General features: G+C 31.6%; 2 protein-coding genes across 2 annotated transcripts; both read right to left on the bottom strand.

Moving 5' to 3' along the window:
• Nucleotides 1–4,992: 4,992 nt before the first annotated feature.
• Nucleotides 4,993–9,368, bottom strand: LOC142533771 (putative LRR receptor-like serine/threonine-protein kinase At5g45780). Its single transcript, XM_075640665.1, is given in 12 exon segments — nt 4,993–5,642; nt 6,210–6,389; nt 6,391–6,602; nt 6,739–7,077; nt 7,167–7,310; nt 7,389–7,459; nt 8,038–8,097; nt 8,180–8,251; nt 8,346–8,489; nt 8,752–8,823; nt 8,944–9,076; nt 9,158–9,368. Coding segments are annotated over 12 exon segments (1,842 nt in total). The 5' UTR covers nt 9,261–9,368; the 3' UTR covers nt 4,993–5,330.
• Nucleotides 9,369–15,566: 6,198 nt separating this feature from the next.
• Nucleotides 15,567–20,742, bottom strand: LOC142533762 (shaggy-related protein kinase eta-like). Its single transcript, XM_075640654.1, has 12 exons — nt 20,491–20,742; nt 19,760–19,852; nt 19,398–19,457; nt 19,018–19,290; nt 18,861–18,935; nt 18,723–18,779; nt 18,433–18,573; nt 18,261–18,311; nt 18,096–18,191; nt 17,056–17,139; nt 16,786–16,887; nt 15,567–16,160 (listed from the first exon to the last, which is right to left on the bottom strand). Exons 1-12 carry the CDS (start codon nt 20,503–20,505, stop codon nt 16,056–16,058), a joined length of 1,152 nt encoding a protein of 383 aa, XP_075496769.1. The 5' UTR covers nt 20,506–20,742; the 3' UTR covers nt 15,567–16,055.
• Nucleotides 20,743–21,778: the final 1,036 nt, after the last annotated feature.

Below are 21,778 nucleotides of genomic sequence, written 5' to 3'. Positions count from 1 at the left end.
ATATAATATGATATTATCGTTTTGTCATTTTGAAAATATTAATAAAATATTCATAACATGATTTATTAAATGTAATAGTATAATTTCAATTCAGTGATTTAATTGATCTGAGATAAATGATTGATTATTTGATTGATGTAAGATAAATGATTTGTAGATAGATAAATAATATGGTGCATCAAACATAAGATTAGATTGGATAAAAATATAGATAAATAATATATCGAACCAAACTGTACCTAAACGTGTAGATTTTGGTTACAAACCAAGCGAGAATTAGTGGGTATGGATGTTAGATATTGAATTTGTAGATATATATAAAATTAGAGTCAAATTTTAGAATTGAATTTGTAGGAGTTAGTGTATTATTTATTTATTTAATTTATACATTTATTTTTAATAGAAATCACAACATAAAAAATTTCGAAAATAATATTACGTAAAAATTAAATAGATATTTGATAATAAAAATATATTAGTGAAATAACATTTCTTGATACATAATTATTACAAAAAATATTTAAAAATAGATTTTTGAATAAAAAAATATATTTTAATTAAAAATATTAAAACTAAAATAAAAAACATTTAAAATATATATTTATCTATTATAATTATAAAATGTAAAAAATGATTTTTCATTGTAAATTTTCCACTATTGTCTTAAATTGTGTATAGTTAGATTAATTGCATTGAAATTTTTTACAAATTTTTTGGCAAATCTAATGATAATGATACATTAAAAATGAATATATGTTTGATAATAAAATTACCTTTTTATCTATATTTATATCTATATATCTATAAAAGTGTGGATCGTGTGTTCTGTTTTTCCAGTTGTCAAAAGTTAAAAATATGGATATATATGTAAAATTTTATTTGTTGTAAGGGCAAAAATTATATATTAAAATTCTATATTTATTTCACATAATATATAATTAATTAATAGTATGATTATTACACCTAATATATAATCAATAGTCTAGTAAATCAGTAAATGCTAATGGATTATCACTATTATATATATATTGATTGTAATAATTTATATCACTTCAAGAATAAAATATAATTTTTATATTAATTTTATCAAATAACAAGTTTATACTACATTTAAATATTTTATCCTTTTAATTTTTTCTCTACATGTTATTTTATGATTTTAATGTAATTTGGTAATTATTTTTTTAGTGTAATTTATAATTAAATAATAAATTATAGTATCACATGAAGATATATGAAAATAATGCAATAGTAGAATAACATAATATGTATATAATAATATGAAATTTAATACTAACATATTTTATGGTTTTTTAACTAAGAATTGAAAGTAAAAAGTTTAATAAATTATTTAAGAGGAATTGATATAAAAAATTATGAATGTTAATATATTAATAATTTAAAAAATTCAGAGAGTTCACCAAGTATAATAAGAAATTTAAAGATTTTAGAAGCACTTCTTTTAAAAAATTATATATCAGACAAATTTATAAATTCAATAAACAAAATTTGATAGTATTTGAAACAACTACTAACAATGTTTAAGATTTAGACATTTGTCTAAAGATAAACAAGATCATGGTTTCAAGAATAGTGAAACCAAAATTAGAACTAAAATATTTTCTTGGCTTCAATTATAAAATCAACTCTCATAATATATAAATTTGATGCATAACTAGTAAAAAATTAGTTTCACAGTCTCACATATTGTATGACTATTTTATTTAATATTTAAAAAAATTATATCTAAGAGAAATTTATAAATTAAATATACAAAATTTGGTAGCATTTGATATTTTGATTTATAATTTTAAATTTCTATATATATTTTTAATTATTTATAAAAATTTTAAAAAATAAAAAAAATCCACAATCAAGTAAGTGATAGAAATATTGCATATAATTTGGTTATGATACAACTCTAAAACTTAAATATCAAATGATTTCAAATGTTCAATACTACAATCTATTTGATATTAAAAATGGATCATAGAAAACAAATAATTTGAAATATCCAATGTATATACATATATAACCACTAAGCACATACAAATACATATATATAATTATATACTTTTAAAATATAATTATATATTTTAAAATCTATTTTCTTAAAAATTATTATTGGAGTTGGCTAAGGAGAATAGTTTGGTTAACATCTTAGGTAATTTTGTTGAAAAATTATTTTTCACAGCATGCTAATCAAATATTATCATTGAAAATAGTTTCATGTCGAATGAATAATAAAAAAAAAAAGAGACATCAAGTAGTCAAATGATGATGCTGAATTCTTTTTATTTATTTTCGAACAGTTAAAAAAGTGTAACATACAGCTGATACAGTAAAAAAATTATTTAAATAATCTAGCATCGTCAAAATTGATGTATTTTTTTTTTGAATTAATCATGTCTTAAAAAGACAAAATAGATGATTTTGAGGATATTTAGATGGTGAAAACGTCATTTGTGGGTCAATAATTTTTAAAAAAAGTTTGGTCGCAGGTATCCTTCAAGAATGCCTTGAAGTCGGGTATCACAGACCAAATCTTGGCTCCACAAACTAACCTAATTTTATTTTATTGTGACTTTATATAAAATAATATTAATTAAATATTCTTATTATATTTAATTTCTCTTGTCGAAATATATGATTTAAAGTTGGGAAGATAACATTTCGTTGAAAATATAAATGGGTTATGCTCGTCATGAGGACTAATCTGACCCGACTCAAAAAATTCTAATATTTCATTCAAATTAATTGGAGGGATACAAAATAACCACCACAACTTCCATTCTATATTGATAATATTGTAATGTATAGTAATAAGAATGTAATTGATCGAAATTGATTCAAAGCCAAAAACTTGTGTGAGACGGTCTCACGGAACGTATTTTGTGAGACGAATATCTTATTTGGGTTATCCATGAAAAATATTACTTTTTATGCTAAGATTATTACTTTTTATTGTGAATATGGGTAGGTTTGACCCGTATCACAAATAAAGTTTCGTGAGACCGTCTCACAAGAGACTTACTCTTGATCAAAATGTAGTTTCCAATATAATAAAGGCATATTAACTAAAAATTATCTTAAATAAAAAAAATATTCTGAATCTCCGGCCAAAATCTAGCACTGAATTTGCGTTGTCGGGGCGACCGTAACGAATGCTTTAGTTTGACAGGATTGGATGTTCAAAAGTTTTATCTTATATATTATGGTGTCATTCTTCCATTTTAGGAGCCAAGACCATTATCAATGAATGATTTGGAAAGGGTCCTCGCCACGACCATGAAAACAAAAGTTGCAGCTGGTGAATTAGATTTTAAAATATATAATTATAACATATACATAAATATATATGTTATATGAATGATTATTTTATTAATTTGTATAACTAAAAAATTATATGCAACTGCTGTCAAAATAAATCGTCTATCAAAATCATAAGTATATAGTGAACGGAAAATATATATTAAAAAGCAATTAAAAGTCACATAAGTTATTTTCTATTATAAGAAAATATGACATAATCTTTATAATAAATATAAATTATAATGATAATTGATTAGTATTTGTCAAAGTGTCAGAGCTTCTACATATGATATTTTTTAATTTTTTTATTTATTATTTTGAAATAAAACCAACTAATTCAACAAATACAAAAAACAGAATTTTTTATGAAATTTTATTTTTTGATTATAATTCAAATTTTATGATGAAAATCATACCGGTAGTATAAAATTTATATTTGATAATTATTTTATAAGTTTATTTGATTTTATTTTATATTTACCATATAATATTATTTAAATGTGTATTTCATTACATATGTTGATTTATTTATTATTTAAAATTATATTTAATAAGAAATTAATTGTCATCAATGTAGTATACAAAAGATCGATTCTGATATAAAATTAATTATTTATGATATATAATTCTAAAAACAAAAGGTAAAAAAATCATATAAGAAGTTAAATATTATTTAAATTGAATATTATGTGTTATATTTTATTATCAATATTATTATTTGATTATTTTTTATATTTTTTTGATGAGTTAGTCACGAGTATTTTAAATTGATAATTATTTGAATTTGATGTGCTTTACTTATGTAAATTATGATTTATGCATTTATATATCGCACATATTTTATGCTAGTTAAAATTAAAACATGTTGATAGTATTCATACACATTAAACTTAACTATGTTCAAGTTCTTTAGCCCACATTGGGATCAATTTTTTTGGTATTAGAGGTTATTGGTGTATATGTACAGAATATAAAGGCAAAAGAAGTACACATGTACTGCATTTGCACTGCATTGCAAGATTTCAGATGGGATGAAAGAATAGAAGGGTGGTGTACTCTAATAAATCAAATCAGACCAACACAATGAAACATGCACAGTTTTTCAAATATAGAAAGAACTAAGTAAAAAGGGGTCCAAAGATTCACCATTTTTTAGACTTCCTTACAAGCGACACAAGAAAGAAAAGAGTGACCTTCAAGAACTCAAATTTAAGGTAGCAAGCTAGCAGGAGTCACTTGCCAACCAAGAATGTGGCCCTACCAATATAATGTCAACGTTTTTTTTCTGGTATACATCATTCTCATATTCTTTACATCCAAACGTAAGATGCAATGTATACTATATGAAGGGTGTGTGTAACCATATAAGAAAAGAAAACACGCCTTGTGTTGTTTCGATGATGACTTTCTCGTAAACACTACGGGGCGAACCGTGTAAGGACACAAGCACTTCCCCATGATTCGGAGTCAGGGGAGTTTAGAGTGTCTTTCCAACAGTTAACTCATTCTTACTCACCTGAATCTTATCATTATAAATCTATAAGGATATACGTCTGGAGTTTGCAGGCTATCCTTCACCTCAAATATTTGAGTGCCAAATGGCTCCTCCAACTTTGGGAGAACAAGAATCGAAAAATGAAACCATGATGGCTAACATAGAAAGTATAAGGCATTGGCTTTTATCACAAAAGAAAACTAGGACAGGACAGTTTTATACATGAAAAGTGAAAACTATGGCAACGTTGTCTGATATACAGAAAGTAGATATGGACACACTAAACAACTGCCAGATGAATATGTTAAAAGACTCCCGATCTGCAGTTTATCAGCACCAGAAAGTAGATATGGACATACGAACGCAGACCTGAGAAAATTTTGTAGACCAAAAATGGAAAATTCAACTTTTGTACCAATAATTTATGTGTTGATTAATTTGACCTAAATCACCAACTAGCACTCCACAAATCAAGGATGGAAGCAAAAACAACAGCCTGAAGATGAGTCCAATGAATACATGATTATCGAGGCCCTGAGAGTTCGATTGCTTCAGCAACAAAGGACGATTCTTCGCGGGCTTGGCTAAAGTTGCAAGGAAAACTAAATGTTGTGCCTTGACATGGATCAGCTACACCTGGTGACTCTGTAGGCTCCCTTTCTCCAGAAACTAAGATCTTCAAGACTTTTGACATTTTTGGCCTGAGGTCCGGACTTGATTGAGTGCATTGCAGAGTCAGTCCTACAGCCTTCTCTAATTCATCTGCATTGAAACATCCCCTTAGGTTTTTATCCACAAGCTCTTCCAATCTCTTGTCTTCATACAAGGTTCTAACCTGTGGGAATCAACAACAAGATTAAAAAGTCTCGACTTGAAAATTTTGAATGATTAACTCAAAGAGCGTAAATTCTATAATCTTGACCAAAAAGGTTTACTTATGCTTGTATCTATACTATCTACACTGCCGTAAAAATTTAAAGGGAATGTCTATCTTCACAATTGTAAAACGGTCTCTTACCACAATACCCAAAGCTAAGAGTATCACTCATTGTGCAACTAAGATATTAAATTATAAACAAAGTACTTCGTTTTGATGGTTTTATTGCATAAACAGATACACAAGACGGTGCAATTCTTACATCCCAATAAGAAAAATATTAAGCATGTGACACCAAGATTAAGTAGTTATCATCGTGTACGAAACGGTATCGCCAATTCCCAAAGTCAACAAAAATGAAAGGGAATTAAGAAGGCCATATTTGTAAAATCAACACAAAATTTGCATACCATGCACGAGCAGCCTATATTTGTAACTACAGTCTACAACAATCGTAATATCAAGTTGCATAGAAATATTGCATGCCCGATTGCTAGCCTTTTGAAAGGTCAAGTTTCTTCTTACCCAATCAAGGATCGTTCCTTTCTGAACTTGTACATTGGCAGCATCTAATGCCTTCTGTCCTGTTGTGAGTTCTAAAAGCAGTATGCCAAATCCAAAGACATCTGTTTTCTCAGAAGATTGACCAGTTGAGAGATACTCGGGTGCAATATGTCCCACAGTACCTCGTACTGCAGTCGTTACAGTGTGAATCCCGAGGATCTAAGAGCTTAGCAAGGCCAAAGTCACCCACAACAGCTTCAAAACTTTCATCAAGTAGAATGTTTGCTGCTTTGACGTCCCTGTGAATTATTTTTGGATTACACTGTTCATGTAAATACAGAAGACCACGAGCTGCCCCAACTGCAATGCACATCCGTTTACCCCAATCCAAAGACGGATTCTCATGACAAGGGTCTATCAAATAAAAACGGAAATTTTAAACCATCAAACTCACAAGGAAAAAATCTACAAATTTAGAATTGACAAGTCAAATACATTAACTAATGCAAAATTAACTAATAATATGACCAAAAAAACGAGCTCAACAAACCTCGTAAGCGATCAGCAACACTTCCATTCGGCATAAAAGGATAAACCAGCAGCTTTTCAGCAGGAGTCATACAGAAGCCATACAAACGTAAAAGATTCCGGTGCAAGGCCAAGCCTATCATCTCCACTTCAGTCTGAAACTGAACTTCCCCTGTGAAACTAGGATCTTTGAATCTCTTGACTGCCACTACTGTCTTATTCGGGAGAAAACCTTTATAGACGACTCCAAATCCTCCTTGTCCAATTATGTTTCTAGAGCTGAAGTTGCTTGTTGCAACTTGTAATTCGCATAAGGAAAAGCGTTTCAAATGACCAATATTGAACTCATAACCTTGCTGCACTGCATTAAAAAATGACAAGGGAATTTAATAATCATCTTCATTCTGACTTTAATGAAGCAGAAAAAATGAGAGAGACATGAGGAAGTACCATGGGAAGTACACAAAACACGAGATCTATACCAACGCACCCAACATATGAGCAGTGAGATAGAGACGACTAGTGCACAACTGACTCCGGCAATAACAGCTATAATTATATGATGATGGCTGACTTCCGTATATGAATTAGTCCCTGAAAGACAGATTATACCAGTTTCTAACACTGCAGAGACCATATATAAGAGCGGTGTTAAAAGGTGCAATATTTTACCGTTCACTGGGTTATGAGAAGCCATGCAAATTTCTGAGGATGAAGAGCAGAGGAAAATGTTGCCTGAAACACTGTAAAAAAAGCACCACTTCAGTAGACTTGAACAGGATAACAAGAATATTTGTCAGTGTACTGTCTGAAACAGAGATGCCAGTTTGTTTGAGATGCAAATGACAAACGCAACTTCCATATCCACGTAAAAACAAATCTATTTCTTCAATTCTACATGTTTAGATACATTCCACTTCCATTAAAATTGTGCACATGAAAATTCACCATAGTAAACAAAAAAAAAGGAATTTGGATGTGATGAAAGTCTCCAAACATCAGTTGGTCAAAACTTGGAATAAATTTTCAAGTATGAAACAACTTTGAGCAATGATTTCCAGTTTAAGCATTTTTAATGGACTGAAAATATATGAAGTAATATAAAAGAAAAATAGTAAACAATGAGCATGCAGCATTGTTGCTTCATGAAAGAAAAGTGCACAAAAAGAGAGTCCTTATGGAACAGTTAGAAACAGATATACAGCACGATGCCAATGAAGTTTGTTCAAGCATAATTAATCGTCCTGATATTGAAATTCTTTAAGGTAACACTCATTTGCATATTATCCATAAATAGCTATAAAAACTAATTCAATCTGACCTGTAATCTTTAGCAAGTATCTTAGGGATGGGACCACTTAGGTTATTAAATGACAAGTCCCTGCAAAATAATGGATTTCTTTTACTGTGTGTATTAATTCACATTCTCACACTTGAAATCACTTCGGGGTCAGAATGCATACAAGAATGAAAGACCTGTAAGGTTTGCTATGGATGTAGGAATTTGTCCAGACAACTTGTTTCTACTTAGCCTCCTGAAAATCCATGTCAAATTATTATAGCAATTAAATTAAACCAAACTTGTATTCTAACTAAAACAAAATCCGGATGCATAGCATCGGAACATACAAGTAATTAAGATGCGCTACACAACCAAGAGAGCTTGGAATTTCACCAAAAAACTGGTTTCCAGAGAGGTCCAGTGTCTGTAACTCTGAGAGCTTTCCAATGTCTGAAGGAACAACTCCCGTCAACTGATTATTCTGCAACAGCCTGCAGATACCGACTTGAATAAACGTTATTCATGCATCTTATGTTAAGTAAACAAATCAAGAAAGAGTGGTTGGCTGGTTCATTATCAGAAAATTTTCCTTTTATGCACTGAAAATTTAATTCCTCATAATTTGAATTCACAAAGCATACCATCCTTGTTGATAATATTCAACAACATTTCCACACTAAAAGCATACAACTGCCCTCTAATACTAGTCATACTGAAATGCCGTACAATAGTCACGTTTTTAGAAGAACTCACATTGTCTGCAGATGAGTTAAGTTTCCAATGCTAGGTGACAGGGTGCCGGATAATCCCACACTGACCATTTCTCTGCAACATAAAACAAAATGGGAACTTTATGCAAACGAAAAGAAAACCAGCTAATACACTTTTCCGTAATTCAAGAAAGTAGCAGCACGCAAGAGTATTTAAATTTGTAGGATATCTTACAAAGAAACAACAAATCCCTCAGCAGAGCAACCGACCATGTTCCAAGTACAAGGATCAACAGAATTGATATCCCATCCATCCAAAACATGATTCAGATCTCTCATCTCTTTCTTCACAGACATCAGCGCAGCAACTGCTTAAATACAAAACTGGTGCATTTAAATAAAAATAAATGGGCAAGGAAATTATATATGGAGAGAGTAATGGTGTTCACCTTCAAAGTTAACACCCTTAGGGGAAAGAAGACTTGATGAAGCATCAGCCACCGTAGTCATCCAGTATAAAGTGAGTGCCAAAATTAGCTTCGTTTCTCTCATGGGTTCTCAAAACTAAACAGCAACAATAACAAATTTTGGCTCACTGAACCTGAAAATTTTGCTCATTTTGTTTTATGCATGCCCCTAACGGAACACAGCGTGATTTGACCTTTTCTTCCCCTGAAAATTTCTTATTAAAAATAAATATTTTATGTTCAAATACACCGCAGAAGTACGAGAGTATTATTTTAATAGAAATTGATTAGACAAATAATTTATAACACATAATAAAATAATTTAAATCAAATGAATAAATAAATAATTGCTAGTATCGTGATTCAAATATCCATTAATCTTTTTGATGATTGAATTTCAATTTATAAAACATGTTTTTGATGAGATTTCTTAATTTATCGATATATTACGTTAGCTATGTTAATATAATTAACAAAATGTTATAACAAATTGTATTTACGTTATTTAGCAATTGCAATCGCATTAACGAACGGTGGAATACTCTAGCTTTCGGCTATTAAACTATTACTATCAACATGTATCTAGTCTCATATTATTATGCAGATTGTTGACAATAGCTTATGTTACTCTATCATGCTATAAAATCTCACTTCGATCTCAATTATAACAGTATAAAATCACTTCGAATTTGATCATGATTCAAAGATATAACAAAAACCAGTTACATAATCAAGTGTGCTCAGTAATAAAATTTAATCTTCTCAAAAAAATAAAACATAATTGTTTGGGGGTAGGATCCCCTGAATCCTAGCTAAAATATGATGGAAGAAATGCTTGTATGTGTTCTTGTTCTTCGGTTGAATTCTTCACTTGGCCGCCCTTCGCTTTCCTCTTGTGCGATGGTTGTGTTTTTTTTTTAATTCTGAATTCTGGTATGTAATTCTTGTCTAGGGCCCAAGAGTCCAACAAGGTAAGAAATCCGCGCATACAAAAGGTTTCCTTGTCGAGGCACGATAGGACGGTCAGAAATTTCTGTCCTAGCTCGAGGTCTTCTGCCTCAGCACTATATTTTTCCTTCAAGCGTGCTAGGCAATCGAAAACCAAACGCCCTAGGGCGAGATATTCTGTTTTGCTCCTCGATATTTCATATATTCACGCTTTGTCTATTGAAAATAATTGCCCTAGCACAACTCCTTCTATCCGGATCTTCAGTTTTTCACCTTCACTTCATTATTTTGATTTTTTTCTTACAAATTCACCACCAACAACCATGAGGAGTGACCGTAGGCATAATTTAACACTCAAATGAATGAAACATGAACTTGATACACACAAACTCATGCAAAATAAACTAAAAATAAAACAATAAAACACGTAAATATGACCCCTATCAATTTCCTCATACTAATCGCTCACTTTCGAGCAAAATATGTTAAAGAGAAAATAAAAACAACAACGGAAACTAGTTCAACGGTGATTTCATTGCTTTAAATTTCATGCTTCACTGAATTTTTGACATATTTTCACCAATTATAGTACAACACAAGTTATCACACCCATTGAAGCATTCATTGAATTTTGAGTATGAATGTGTGTTATGTTGTTACTGGTAGCATGCACTTCAAATAGGTTCGTTATCAAGAATTGCAAGTCATTCAATCTGTGGGGCCCTTATCTCCTAATCGTTGTTACAATGCAATTTGATTATGATTAATTAATTACAGCGAAAAACGAGTTAAAATTTTCTTTACAATGCCGCCCAAAATATCTTAATTGAAAACTAAAAATAGTATTTATTCTCATTTCATAAAACATGCCCACACATAATTAAAATCAATCACATACAAACAACTTATATCCACGGGACATGCCCCGATATATAGATACATATATACACTGGGAAAAAACATAAAACCTTAGCTCAAACTGTGACTCCCTCCGGAAGGACCCTCTCCGATCTCCTGATATTCTGGAGTACCTCTCATTGTCCACATACAAAGACTACAACAGCCCCATCTGGGGTGAGCAAAGCTCAGTCTAAAACGACCACAATATATACCACAAGTATCTAAACAATGATATATGATATTCAATACATGTATGTCGTGGAGGTATCAGGTCAAATGCCCATCCACTGAGCACATGTCATAATCAAACGAATCGCTATCAAATCAATGCTCAAGCTGGCACACTGGCCTCAATCAGGGATACTTGTATGATAATGTCGACAAAGCGCTATCAAATCTCAAATCTCAATCAATCATCGGGGCCACTAATGACTATGCTTTAAGGGTCACATAATGTCAAACATAGCATCGTGTTCACAAACCCAAGAACAAAATCCAATCATAATAGGTATCCAAGGATTATAGCTCAACGTGTATGTCATGTATTCCATATCAGCTCAACAAATAAGGCATATAGACATATATTCTCTGTCACATCAATCAAACATATATCATATGATACAGATACATGTCGTATGTTACTCGGTCGCAACATAACTCAATTCTTCGTTCCAGTCGATATAGCTTGAAGATATCAGTATAATAATTTATTCACATCAATAACTTCATTTCAATCAATAACATCATTCAAAATCAACAATATAAGTTTCAAATATCTTTTGATACTTTGAAAATTCATATCAAATTGAAATCAGAACATAATTCAATTCCGACTTCAAAACTTAGTTTCTTGTCGGTTATTCTATCGCATATATGAATCTTGACTTTAAATACATGTTATTCCAGCATTTTAATAATTAGAGCTCCTGAAACTAGAAGAAATTTACCTCAAAAGAACGCTCTCGATGCGAGAATTCCGAATATATAATTTGTTCCAAGTTCTGACAGTGTTTCGAGGTGATTTCGTGCGATAGAACCATGGTTTCTTGTTTTTCCCTTCAACTTTCAGTGGAGATGGAAGATAACTGTGAGAAAATCCATTCTTATCAGCCTTAAATCATGTGCAGCAGATGTATTCGTGCCCGGGCGGTCAAATATGGCGCTCGGGCGCGCCCGGTTCGGCCAAAGGCTTGTCACGCGGTGGGGGGCGCAGAAGTTGTGCCCAGCGCGATTTGTTCTATCCGAAATTATATTTTAGGTTTCGAATTAGCAAACGTGGTTAACATGAAAGTTATAGCTCTATGTTTTATCTTTCATTTTACACTGACCTCACTCAATTTGGATATCGTACTGCGAGAGTTATGCTCATTCTCTCAAAATGTGTCAGTGCAGGAACTACAATGCCCATGTTACACTTCGGGATGATTTTGCCCCTATTTTCGAATGGATTTGGACACAACTCAAAACATGAAAATTTTAGTACTATGTATTAGCTTTTCAATGAAATTAGTCTCCTTTCATTTGGGCTAATACTTTGTTAATTATGGTAAAAACCGAAATATGTGTCACTTTTCTATTGTGGTTCAGCATACTTTTCAATCACAAATCAATTTCTAATACAATCTTTCATTATCACCACCTATTTTCTCACTTTCATTGTCAATTATATATGTCATACACGTAATCACATAGCAAGTGCATGAATTATCAATAAACAACATAGGATTTACGTTAATATGATATACGGTCCTACACAATCAACAAGCCAATGCAATTATTCCTTTCATACATCCCCTATCCACTAGTTACTCACCAACAAGCACAAATTATTAGGACTTCATAGGTGCAAATTATGCTTCAAATGAATGCTACCAATGACAATAGGGAATGAACAAAAAGATGGGAGTACATTGCTCATTTTCAGTTATGCACGGTCAGATTTTTCACATGACATTATTCTTTTCCATAAATTCCTTTGTTTTTAGCTTAGGAATAAGATTTCTTTCCTATATTTGGCTTTCCCCTCACCTTACATCTTATATTTTCAAAAGTTCTTTTTTGCAATAAACCTTTTTCTTCCATAAGTGCAAATTTTCACATATGTACTCCTATAAGATATGAATGTATGACTTTTGATTTCATTTCTCTAAGCTTACAATGCTGAGACTTGATGTAAGAAAGAGTTCATAGATGTATATTTCAAGGTAGGCTCAATTCAATTGCATAATCACAAAAATTGCATGAGAGTCATTTTCATGATACCTGGTGAATACTTTGTTTCAAAAGATACGCACTCAAATTCAACAAACACTTCATGGTTCTCAATTTCCCCACAAAAATTTTGAATTTCACTATTGTTCACACAATTCACTTGTTCCCACGTACATGCTTAAAAAATATTCAACATCCGGAAAAATATAGTATGCATTGACAATAGGGCATCTTACTAATGAAGTATCAAAATCAATGGACATGTATGTCGTCAACTCATATTCATCATTAGTCAACGATTACCAATTTCATCATCTAGATTTCCTACGACTCGACACAACGCGATGAATTTTTTTCCTGATATGACAACAAATAAATAAAGAAAAAGAATTACCTCTCCACATACTAAATTCGTGCATTGTACTCAATTCACTAGACGACACACAAGACACAAAATCAATTAAATACAAACAACTAAATGCAAGAATATGGAATTTAGAAAAAAACTCCTCTGGTAGATTGTAAGGTAGTGAGCATGAGGATTGCAGATGTACATCAATGTGAGACCCCATGATACCTGTGATATAACTAACGTAAACAATGTAAATTATGAGTCGCAGATCAACTCATAATATAATCAATATGTTTAATTTTAAATAAAGTGAATAAAAATAGTCCAATAAATTTTGATGGCAAACGTGTAAATATTCAATTTATTTTGATGGCAATTTTGTCAATAATTTGAAAAACAATTGATTTAAATTTGATGGCAAATTGGTCATTAACAAAAGTGAAGATTAGTAAATGGACATTTTGTGTATGATGTTTACGTTGCGTCAAATTATTCTGGAAATACGTATAGAATATTATGAATTAATATTTATAAAGTTTGCTCATGTTTAAGATCAAATAACTATTCCTTTTTTTTTAATATATGTGTTAAATTAATCTAATTAATCAAATAATTTTTTAAAAAAATTATATTTATTGCACACACACATATATATATATAAATATGCAACGAAAGAAATCAAAATGTAGTATAGAAATTGGTGGTGGTTTATTTAATTAAACTAAACTAATATAAATTTGTGCAAGTCTATACTATATTATATTATATTATATTATATATGGGAGGGCGGGGAGCTCGAAATTTTAAAAACAATGCAGTAAACCGGTAAATATTAGTGTTATTATTATTATTATAATACTGCGCAAAAGAGTACGAAGTCCTTAAATTAAATATTTTCATATTAAAGAGACTCAATTCATAGAGCTGCTTAGAATTGCGTGCTGTGCTGCTTTGACTTTCTACTTTTATTGGAATGCACGATAATTACTGGTGGCGGACCAGTTTGTTTAGTTTTACACCATTTTTTTATAATACTTACCACTTCAAGATAATCACTTCGGATATAATTTTGAAGTTGCTTAAAATACATTTTAAAAAAAAAATTTAATACTCTCAAATTTAACCATGGTCCATTTTTTTTCATTGCTTTTGATTTTTTGTTTAAAAAAAACAATCAACTTATGCAAAAGACAAAAATATATATAAATAATTTATGTAAAAATACTTGAAAAAAATATAATATGTTCTGTATTTACATGATATCATGTATTACGTTACACGCGTTTGTGGCTAGTCTCTATCATATATATATTAAGGCTAATTTTCAATTATTAATACTCCATTCCAAATATTAAGCAGTTGCTATTAATTAATTAATTAATTAATTTAAAAAAAATTATATCCGACTAAAACCTTCGTAAAAATTAAGGCCAACATGAAAAAAAAATATAACATTTATTTTTTCAATAGCTTTTCCTAATGAATAAGTCAATTCGGACCAACCCTACCGATATTCACAATAAAAAGTATTATTCTTACATAAAAAATAATATTTTTTCATTGATAACCCAAATAAGATATCTGTCTCACAAAATACGATCCGTGAAACCGTCTCATACAAGTTTTTGCTTTTTTTAATATAAAAAGAAATAGAGACCTATATATACTAGATCGGAAAGAGGAATATTTCAAACCAAAATATTTAAATTTATATATATCTAATAATAATATTAGATAAATATATTCAAATGTAAACAAACCAGGTTTGAAGTGTAATTAATTAAAGCCAATAGTAAAATTAAATAAAAACTAATTCCTCTCTCGGAGCTTGAGAATCGCACCAAGGACAAGATGCCCAACAAACTCCGTCGGAACCAAAAACTAAAAAGCAGCAGACAATGATTGTGCAAGAAAGTCGTTAGATTGGGGCGCATCCCGGAAATTCTCCATCTACCCACGATTAGTTGTTGACCAGGGATGCAAATGCGAAGAAGCACAAAGATTATACTGATTACTTGGCACAATAAAAAACCAAATATATTTTCACAAGTTGAAAGCAGCAAGTGGAAACAAAAGAGAAGCCGATCAAAACAGAGGGAGAAAAAGAGGACAAAAATAGAAATACCCCGCCACTTTGGTTCCGCCTGCTCCTTCTGGGATATTTACTGTTCATCTATTCATAGACTCTATATTTTTGGTCTGCAGCAAGCTTCTCTTATCAACCACCAAACATATACAAAACAGGATCTTTTTCTTTCTTCATAGCATGGCGCTCAAAGAACAGGTAGAAACAACTAGGAAAACAGCACGCGTAGAGATGTCAACTGGACTAAATAGCAAGCTGTAGCCTTCTTCGGTGCTTTGTCCTCGAATCTCAAGGGATGACCAGGCTGGTAGGACAAATCCTCATCTTTTAGAGGCCATTTAGAACCCTTCATATTAACTAACTCATCCACGGGCCAAACAATCTCACGTCATGCCCTCGTAGGATGCAAAAAAATGCAAACCCATTTGTCTTTTCACGTGGTCGGGTATCAGCTTGTTAATGAGGTCTGGTGAAGCAGCACTAGACAGCTGCAGGAAGAAGGAAAACCATGATTAGTAGTGGATAACAAAACACCACAAACTAATATAAGCCCCTCACTGTGAGTGAGATTTAGTGAGATTGGCTACTAAGGGAAATCTGTCTCCGATGAACATAATAATCTGCCTGAATTAGCTATATATTTCATCATAAAATTAAATATGATCAAGAAAATAAATCCTTTCCAAGTTCAATTTAATGGACGCAAGTATGTTTAGATTTAGATTAAAAATCTTATGGCATGTATGATTAATTATTCCAAAATATATATTCTTAAAATCTTTCAAAAGATTTTTCAATCAAATTAGAGGTACTTCTAATAAAAGATAGTGATTTTTCGAACATATTGATCAAATGCCTTAGGAAGAAAATAATAGATGTTGACCTAATAGGTTTTTTGCTACAAAAATTTAGTAAAATGCATTTTTCAGGTAAGATATTTTCATGAATTTTGTCGGATATGAATTTTTGGAATTTTCCCATAAAATGAAACCATAGAGTAGCTAAAAAATCATTTTGGGCTATCTAGAGAACATTACTTTCTTAACAGTTCCGGTGTTTCATTTAAATCAGTAACAGATATTAGGGAACAGATATCAAGCTAAATTCACACACCTCCTGTTTGAAGTTGAACAAAGGTGGTAGTAGGCGACCATTTGGCAATCGAGTGTTGGGTTCTCGAAGCTCATCGAAGAATGGATGTGCACATGCATCTAGCTGCAATAAGAAGTATGAGAGTAAAAAAAAAATAATAATAATAATACAAAGATACAAACACATAAAAGCTGATCCTACAGATGTATGGCGCCGAGAATAGTTAAATCAAAGCATCTGCCATGAAATTATCATTTTAATATTAAAAAAAGGTAAGTAAAGGAAACTCACAGCATTGCAGCGGAGATTTGGAGAGTATTGCAGCAACCTGGAGGCAAGATCTATTGCTTCTGGAGGCATTCGTTTTTGGAAAACCTGATAACATGGCATAGATACTAAGAAAGTCTATTTACAAAAACTATGGAAAGAAGAGCAAGTTCATGATTCCATTCCATTCAAAAAAAAATTCAAGACAAAAAAACATCTCAAGGCATGGACCAAATAAAAATGACCATAAGAAACAGTAAACTCCAAGGACAAACTCAACTGGGCATAAGTATTGGCTGTAACAGTAATATTTTAGCCAATTTCTTCCACAAGTAACAGTATACAACCATTTTCTAGCAAATTTCTTCCATATAACCCGGGATTGGTGACCCTGTGTGATTCACTATTATATAGGTGAAATCCAAAATGAGGAGCAACCAGATGTCAGGAAATCGATATATTCAACTGTCTGGTCAGACAGCGTAATATTGTGTCACTATATTTGCATAAGAAATTATTAAAACTGTGAAAATCAGATTTGGGTATCCGTATTCCAAGCCTGGAATGGTAGTTCTCCAGTCCAGATATATGTTGTTGCCACGTAGTCAAATAATTACCGTTTAGTTTAGTTTCATATGTGTAAATGTCAATCAGAAAGCGAAAAGATGGAAAAAATACACCATTAAGTGAACATAACCGTTCAATTCCTCTCTTGTTCTATACTCCATCTCTAACTCCTACTGTCATTGTCGCAATAATTAACGCATGATAAAGCGAGAATGTTCTAGATGTCCACACAACAATCTCTCAAAGGTGTGTTATCTACTGTTTTTCTTTTCAATCCCTCGCGACACCAAAGAATATTAAATTATTTTATTATCTTTTCTTGTCGTACAGGAATTAGGATAGTTCCCCAAACAACACACATGCCAGTTTAACACACTTCTTTCAAAAGTGAAAAACACGATAAAAATAAAAAGAGGATGAAATGCAAACAAAGCAGGAACAAAGACACAACTCCACTCCAACATGATAAAATTTCAAAAGTGTAATGTAATGCATACCTTGTGCCAAGGGTGCGCCTTTATTTGCGGGAATCTAAAATCGGTATAATTTGGATTCATACAACGAATTTCCTCCCTTGTTGGAGTTCCAAGAACCTGAAAGATAAATTCATTAGCCACTAGATAATACTTCAATCACTTCCATATATGATGATGAAACTATACCTTGATGATCTCCACAAGCTGATCCACAGCATTCTCTCCAGGAAACAAAGGCTAAATAATTCGATTCAATTAAGTCAGACCAGCGCAGATACCCATAATTGAAAATGAAAAAACAAAAAAGCATCTCAAGTCTCAACTGTTCAGTGATGGCAACAATAAGAATGCAACTCACCTGGCCCAGAAGAAGCTCAGCGAGGACACAACCAGCTGACCAAATATCAATGGATGTAGTGTATTCAGTTGCACCAAAAATTAGTTCAGGAGCACGGTAAAATCGCGAACAGATGTATGCTATGTTTGCCTCGCCTGTCACCTATTCAAAATAAAGAAAACGACTTAGATGTCAGAAACACATTAGTTGGCAACTAGAAACAAAACTAGAAAACACTACAAAATCGTCACACGATAAAAAAGAGAAAGAATAAGCTTTAGGAATATTGATTTCAAAATAGTGTCACTTACTAATGCTTTTGCACTTCCAAAATCGCATATTTTCACTTGCTGTGTTGCAGGATCAACCTATAAACAGAGAAAATGAATCAAGCTAAGAGTGCAGGAAAATCAAATACTTAGTTGAGAAACGTTGCTCCTGATTTGTACCAGAACATTTTGTGGCTTCAAGTCTCTATGGCACACTCCAGCAACAGAATGCATGTATGCCAACCCTCTGAAAATCTGTAAAAGCAATGTCACATTATTGAGACTTAAGTAAAGAACGATGACTTCTACACATCCCACAAGGAAATTCATTGCTTACTTGGTAGGTGTAAAGCTTTACATAAATAAGTGGCATTCTCTGATTCATGTTACTGTAATGCTTTAGAACATTGAACATTGATTCCGGAACATATTCCATAACTAAATTGAGAAATAGCTCGTTTTTTATCGTGGTTGAATAGAAACAATGCTTCAGGGAAACAATATTAGGATGATCCATTGTCCTCATTAACTGCAACTCACGGTTCTTGTATCTTCTGTCTTGTAAAACCTTCTTTATAGCTACAGTCTCCCCAGTTTCAAGGCATTTTGCCTACAGTAAAACATAAATTAATAATCAATAAATAAATAAAAAGCACAACACATTTACCAAAACAACAGAAACTGACTGAAAAACTACTGGCGAATAGATATGTGTACCTGAAATACAAATCCAAATGAACCTGTCCCCACAACTCGCTCTGCCATGTAACTAACTGTCTGCAAATAAATTTCATGACAAAAATTAGATTTCTAAAATTAGGTTCTCACTTCTTCTTTCGTTACCCAATGGTCAGGTCAGATCGCAAAATAACTCACACTATCAATGGTCAATAGCTGTCTAACAACTGAGAAAGGTAATAGCTTGTAATAAGGGAAATAATGGAAACACGGCGGCTGCTAAAGCTTAGGTCGATTACAACTACAAACTTAGAAAGATGTTAAGATAAATGGATAAAATTATTATGTATGATTGGTTTTTTTGTCGGTCAACGAGAGTTTCAACAAATTAACAGCTTTACCTGCTTAGGTTCTCCATTCTTGCCACCAATGGTTGTAGAAATTATGTGGCCAGTGACTGGATCATTCCCACCCATTACAGGAGCAGACATCTCCTACACTCAGTAAAATCACACTCAAAACAAGAGCCAAAGAACAACGAATGACAAGTAGAAAATTGATTTGTTAAGCCATGAAGAAGTAGCTCCGGAAGGAATTATAAAATTTTGGGGTCATCAGCCATTTCGCAAGTAAAGGATGAAAACACCTTTTGAAACAGGAATGACATTAATATAAGATTACAAACTTAATCAGACCTAGTAAAAAAAAAAGAAGCTAACTTCCTTCATATAGAGCAAACAAACAAGACCTACATTACGAAATTAATCCCACCTTCGTCAAAAAAAAGTCACGTTTCATGATAAATAAGCAGTTGGAAAGACCAAAACAACAAAAAAATCACTAGAAATCATATTTAGTAGAGATCAAATGAAGACGAACTCTCCTAAACAGAAGACGGCAGCAATAATTCCTATTATTGACTCTAAATCACCACACAATTAACAAATCAACCCAAGATCAAAATTAAAACTAGATCTGCAATTTCTACAGCATATTTTTGTAAAAATAAAATTAATTAAATTAAAAACATAAAAACGACAAGATTAAGTTCAACCACACCCCCTCCTCAACAAACCTTCCAAGCAACACAAACCCATAATTCCGGTGATAAAAAACAAAGCAAAAACCGTACCTTATCGTCGGCCATAGCACGCACTAGAACGAGACAAAATCCAGGCAATGAACAAGAAAACACTTGACCAAAAAAAATGAAAAATTATCTTCAGGATTCAGAATTCATCATTGTCGGCAGGGAAAAAGAAGAAACAAAGAGAGAAGAAAGAGAGTAAAAGAAGAAGAAAAAGGCGTGGGAAGTGGTGCAGGACCCATCCACCAAACAACACTCCATGTGATTACAGCTATTCCCACTTTTTTCCCCCTCTCTCATTTGTTCTGTTTACAGATAATTAGGAAAGGGACCCTGGACTTGTGCTTTAATTACCAAGTTGTGCCTCGACGTTTTAATGAAAACGCGTTTTACTTATTGAAGTTGCTGTAACGAGTTATGAATGGAGATGATAATGGGCCTACACAGTTTATGGGCTTGGGCTCCATTTTGGCCACATTCACATCAATTTTTCATTTCCTTTTCTTTTCCCCCTTTACATTACACGCATATTAAAAAAATTTTGATACTTTTTTTTGTAAAAATTATATTTATTTTATTATAATATAATACTTATAGATTAACATTATAATACTTATAGATTAATGATTATATAATATTTACTGAAATAATTTTAAACTTGTAGATAAATTAGGGTTTTGTTGATCCTAGACATGCTAGCTCGTGCCGATAGTGGCTGCACGAGCAGCATGAAACAAATAATAAATTAGATATAAGTTAGAGGAAAAAAAATCAGAAAAAATTGAAATATATATAAAATTACTAATAAATTTACATCAATAAAGTTAACTAACAGATATCATTAAACGTAAAATTGACATACCAATGTTAGTTAGTATGAGATTTGTAAGTTTAATAATGTATTATAAATACAATTGTATTATTACTCAGACAATTAAAAGAAGACAAAAATTTGTGTAAGGCGGTCTCATGTGTCGTATTTTATGAGACGATCTCTTATTTGAGTCATTCATGAAAAATTATTAATTTTTATGCTAAGAGTATTACTTTTTATTGTGAATATCGGTAGGGTTAACCCGTCTCACAGATAAAAATTTGTGAGACCGTCTCACAATAGACATATTTTTAAAAGAAATAGTAAGTGTACATTATTTGTTATTGACTTCATTCTATTTAAATAAAATAAAAGAAAAGAAATAATATATATTATTGACTTCATTATACTTCAACTACTATTAGGTTTTAGAAAAATTCAGTCAATAAATGGCAAAGTGTATTAACAATTTGAACAACTATTCCTTGTATGAATAAATAACCTTATCGGGCTCCCTTC

This window comes from Primulina tabacum, chromosome 2, assembly GCF_025594145.1.
Source record: "Primulina tabacum isolate GXHZ01 chromosome 2, ASM2559414v2, whole genome shotgun sequence".
Classification (NCBI taxonomy): Eukaryota; Viridiplantae; Streptophyta; class Magnoliopsida; order Lamiales; family Gesneriaceae; genus Primulina; species Primulina tabacum.
Note: the sequence above shows the minus strand (reverse complement) of the source record. Positions and strands in the feature narration are given on the sequence as shown.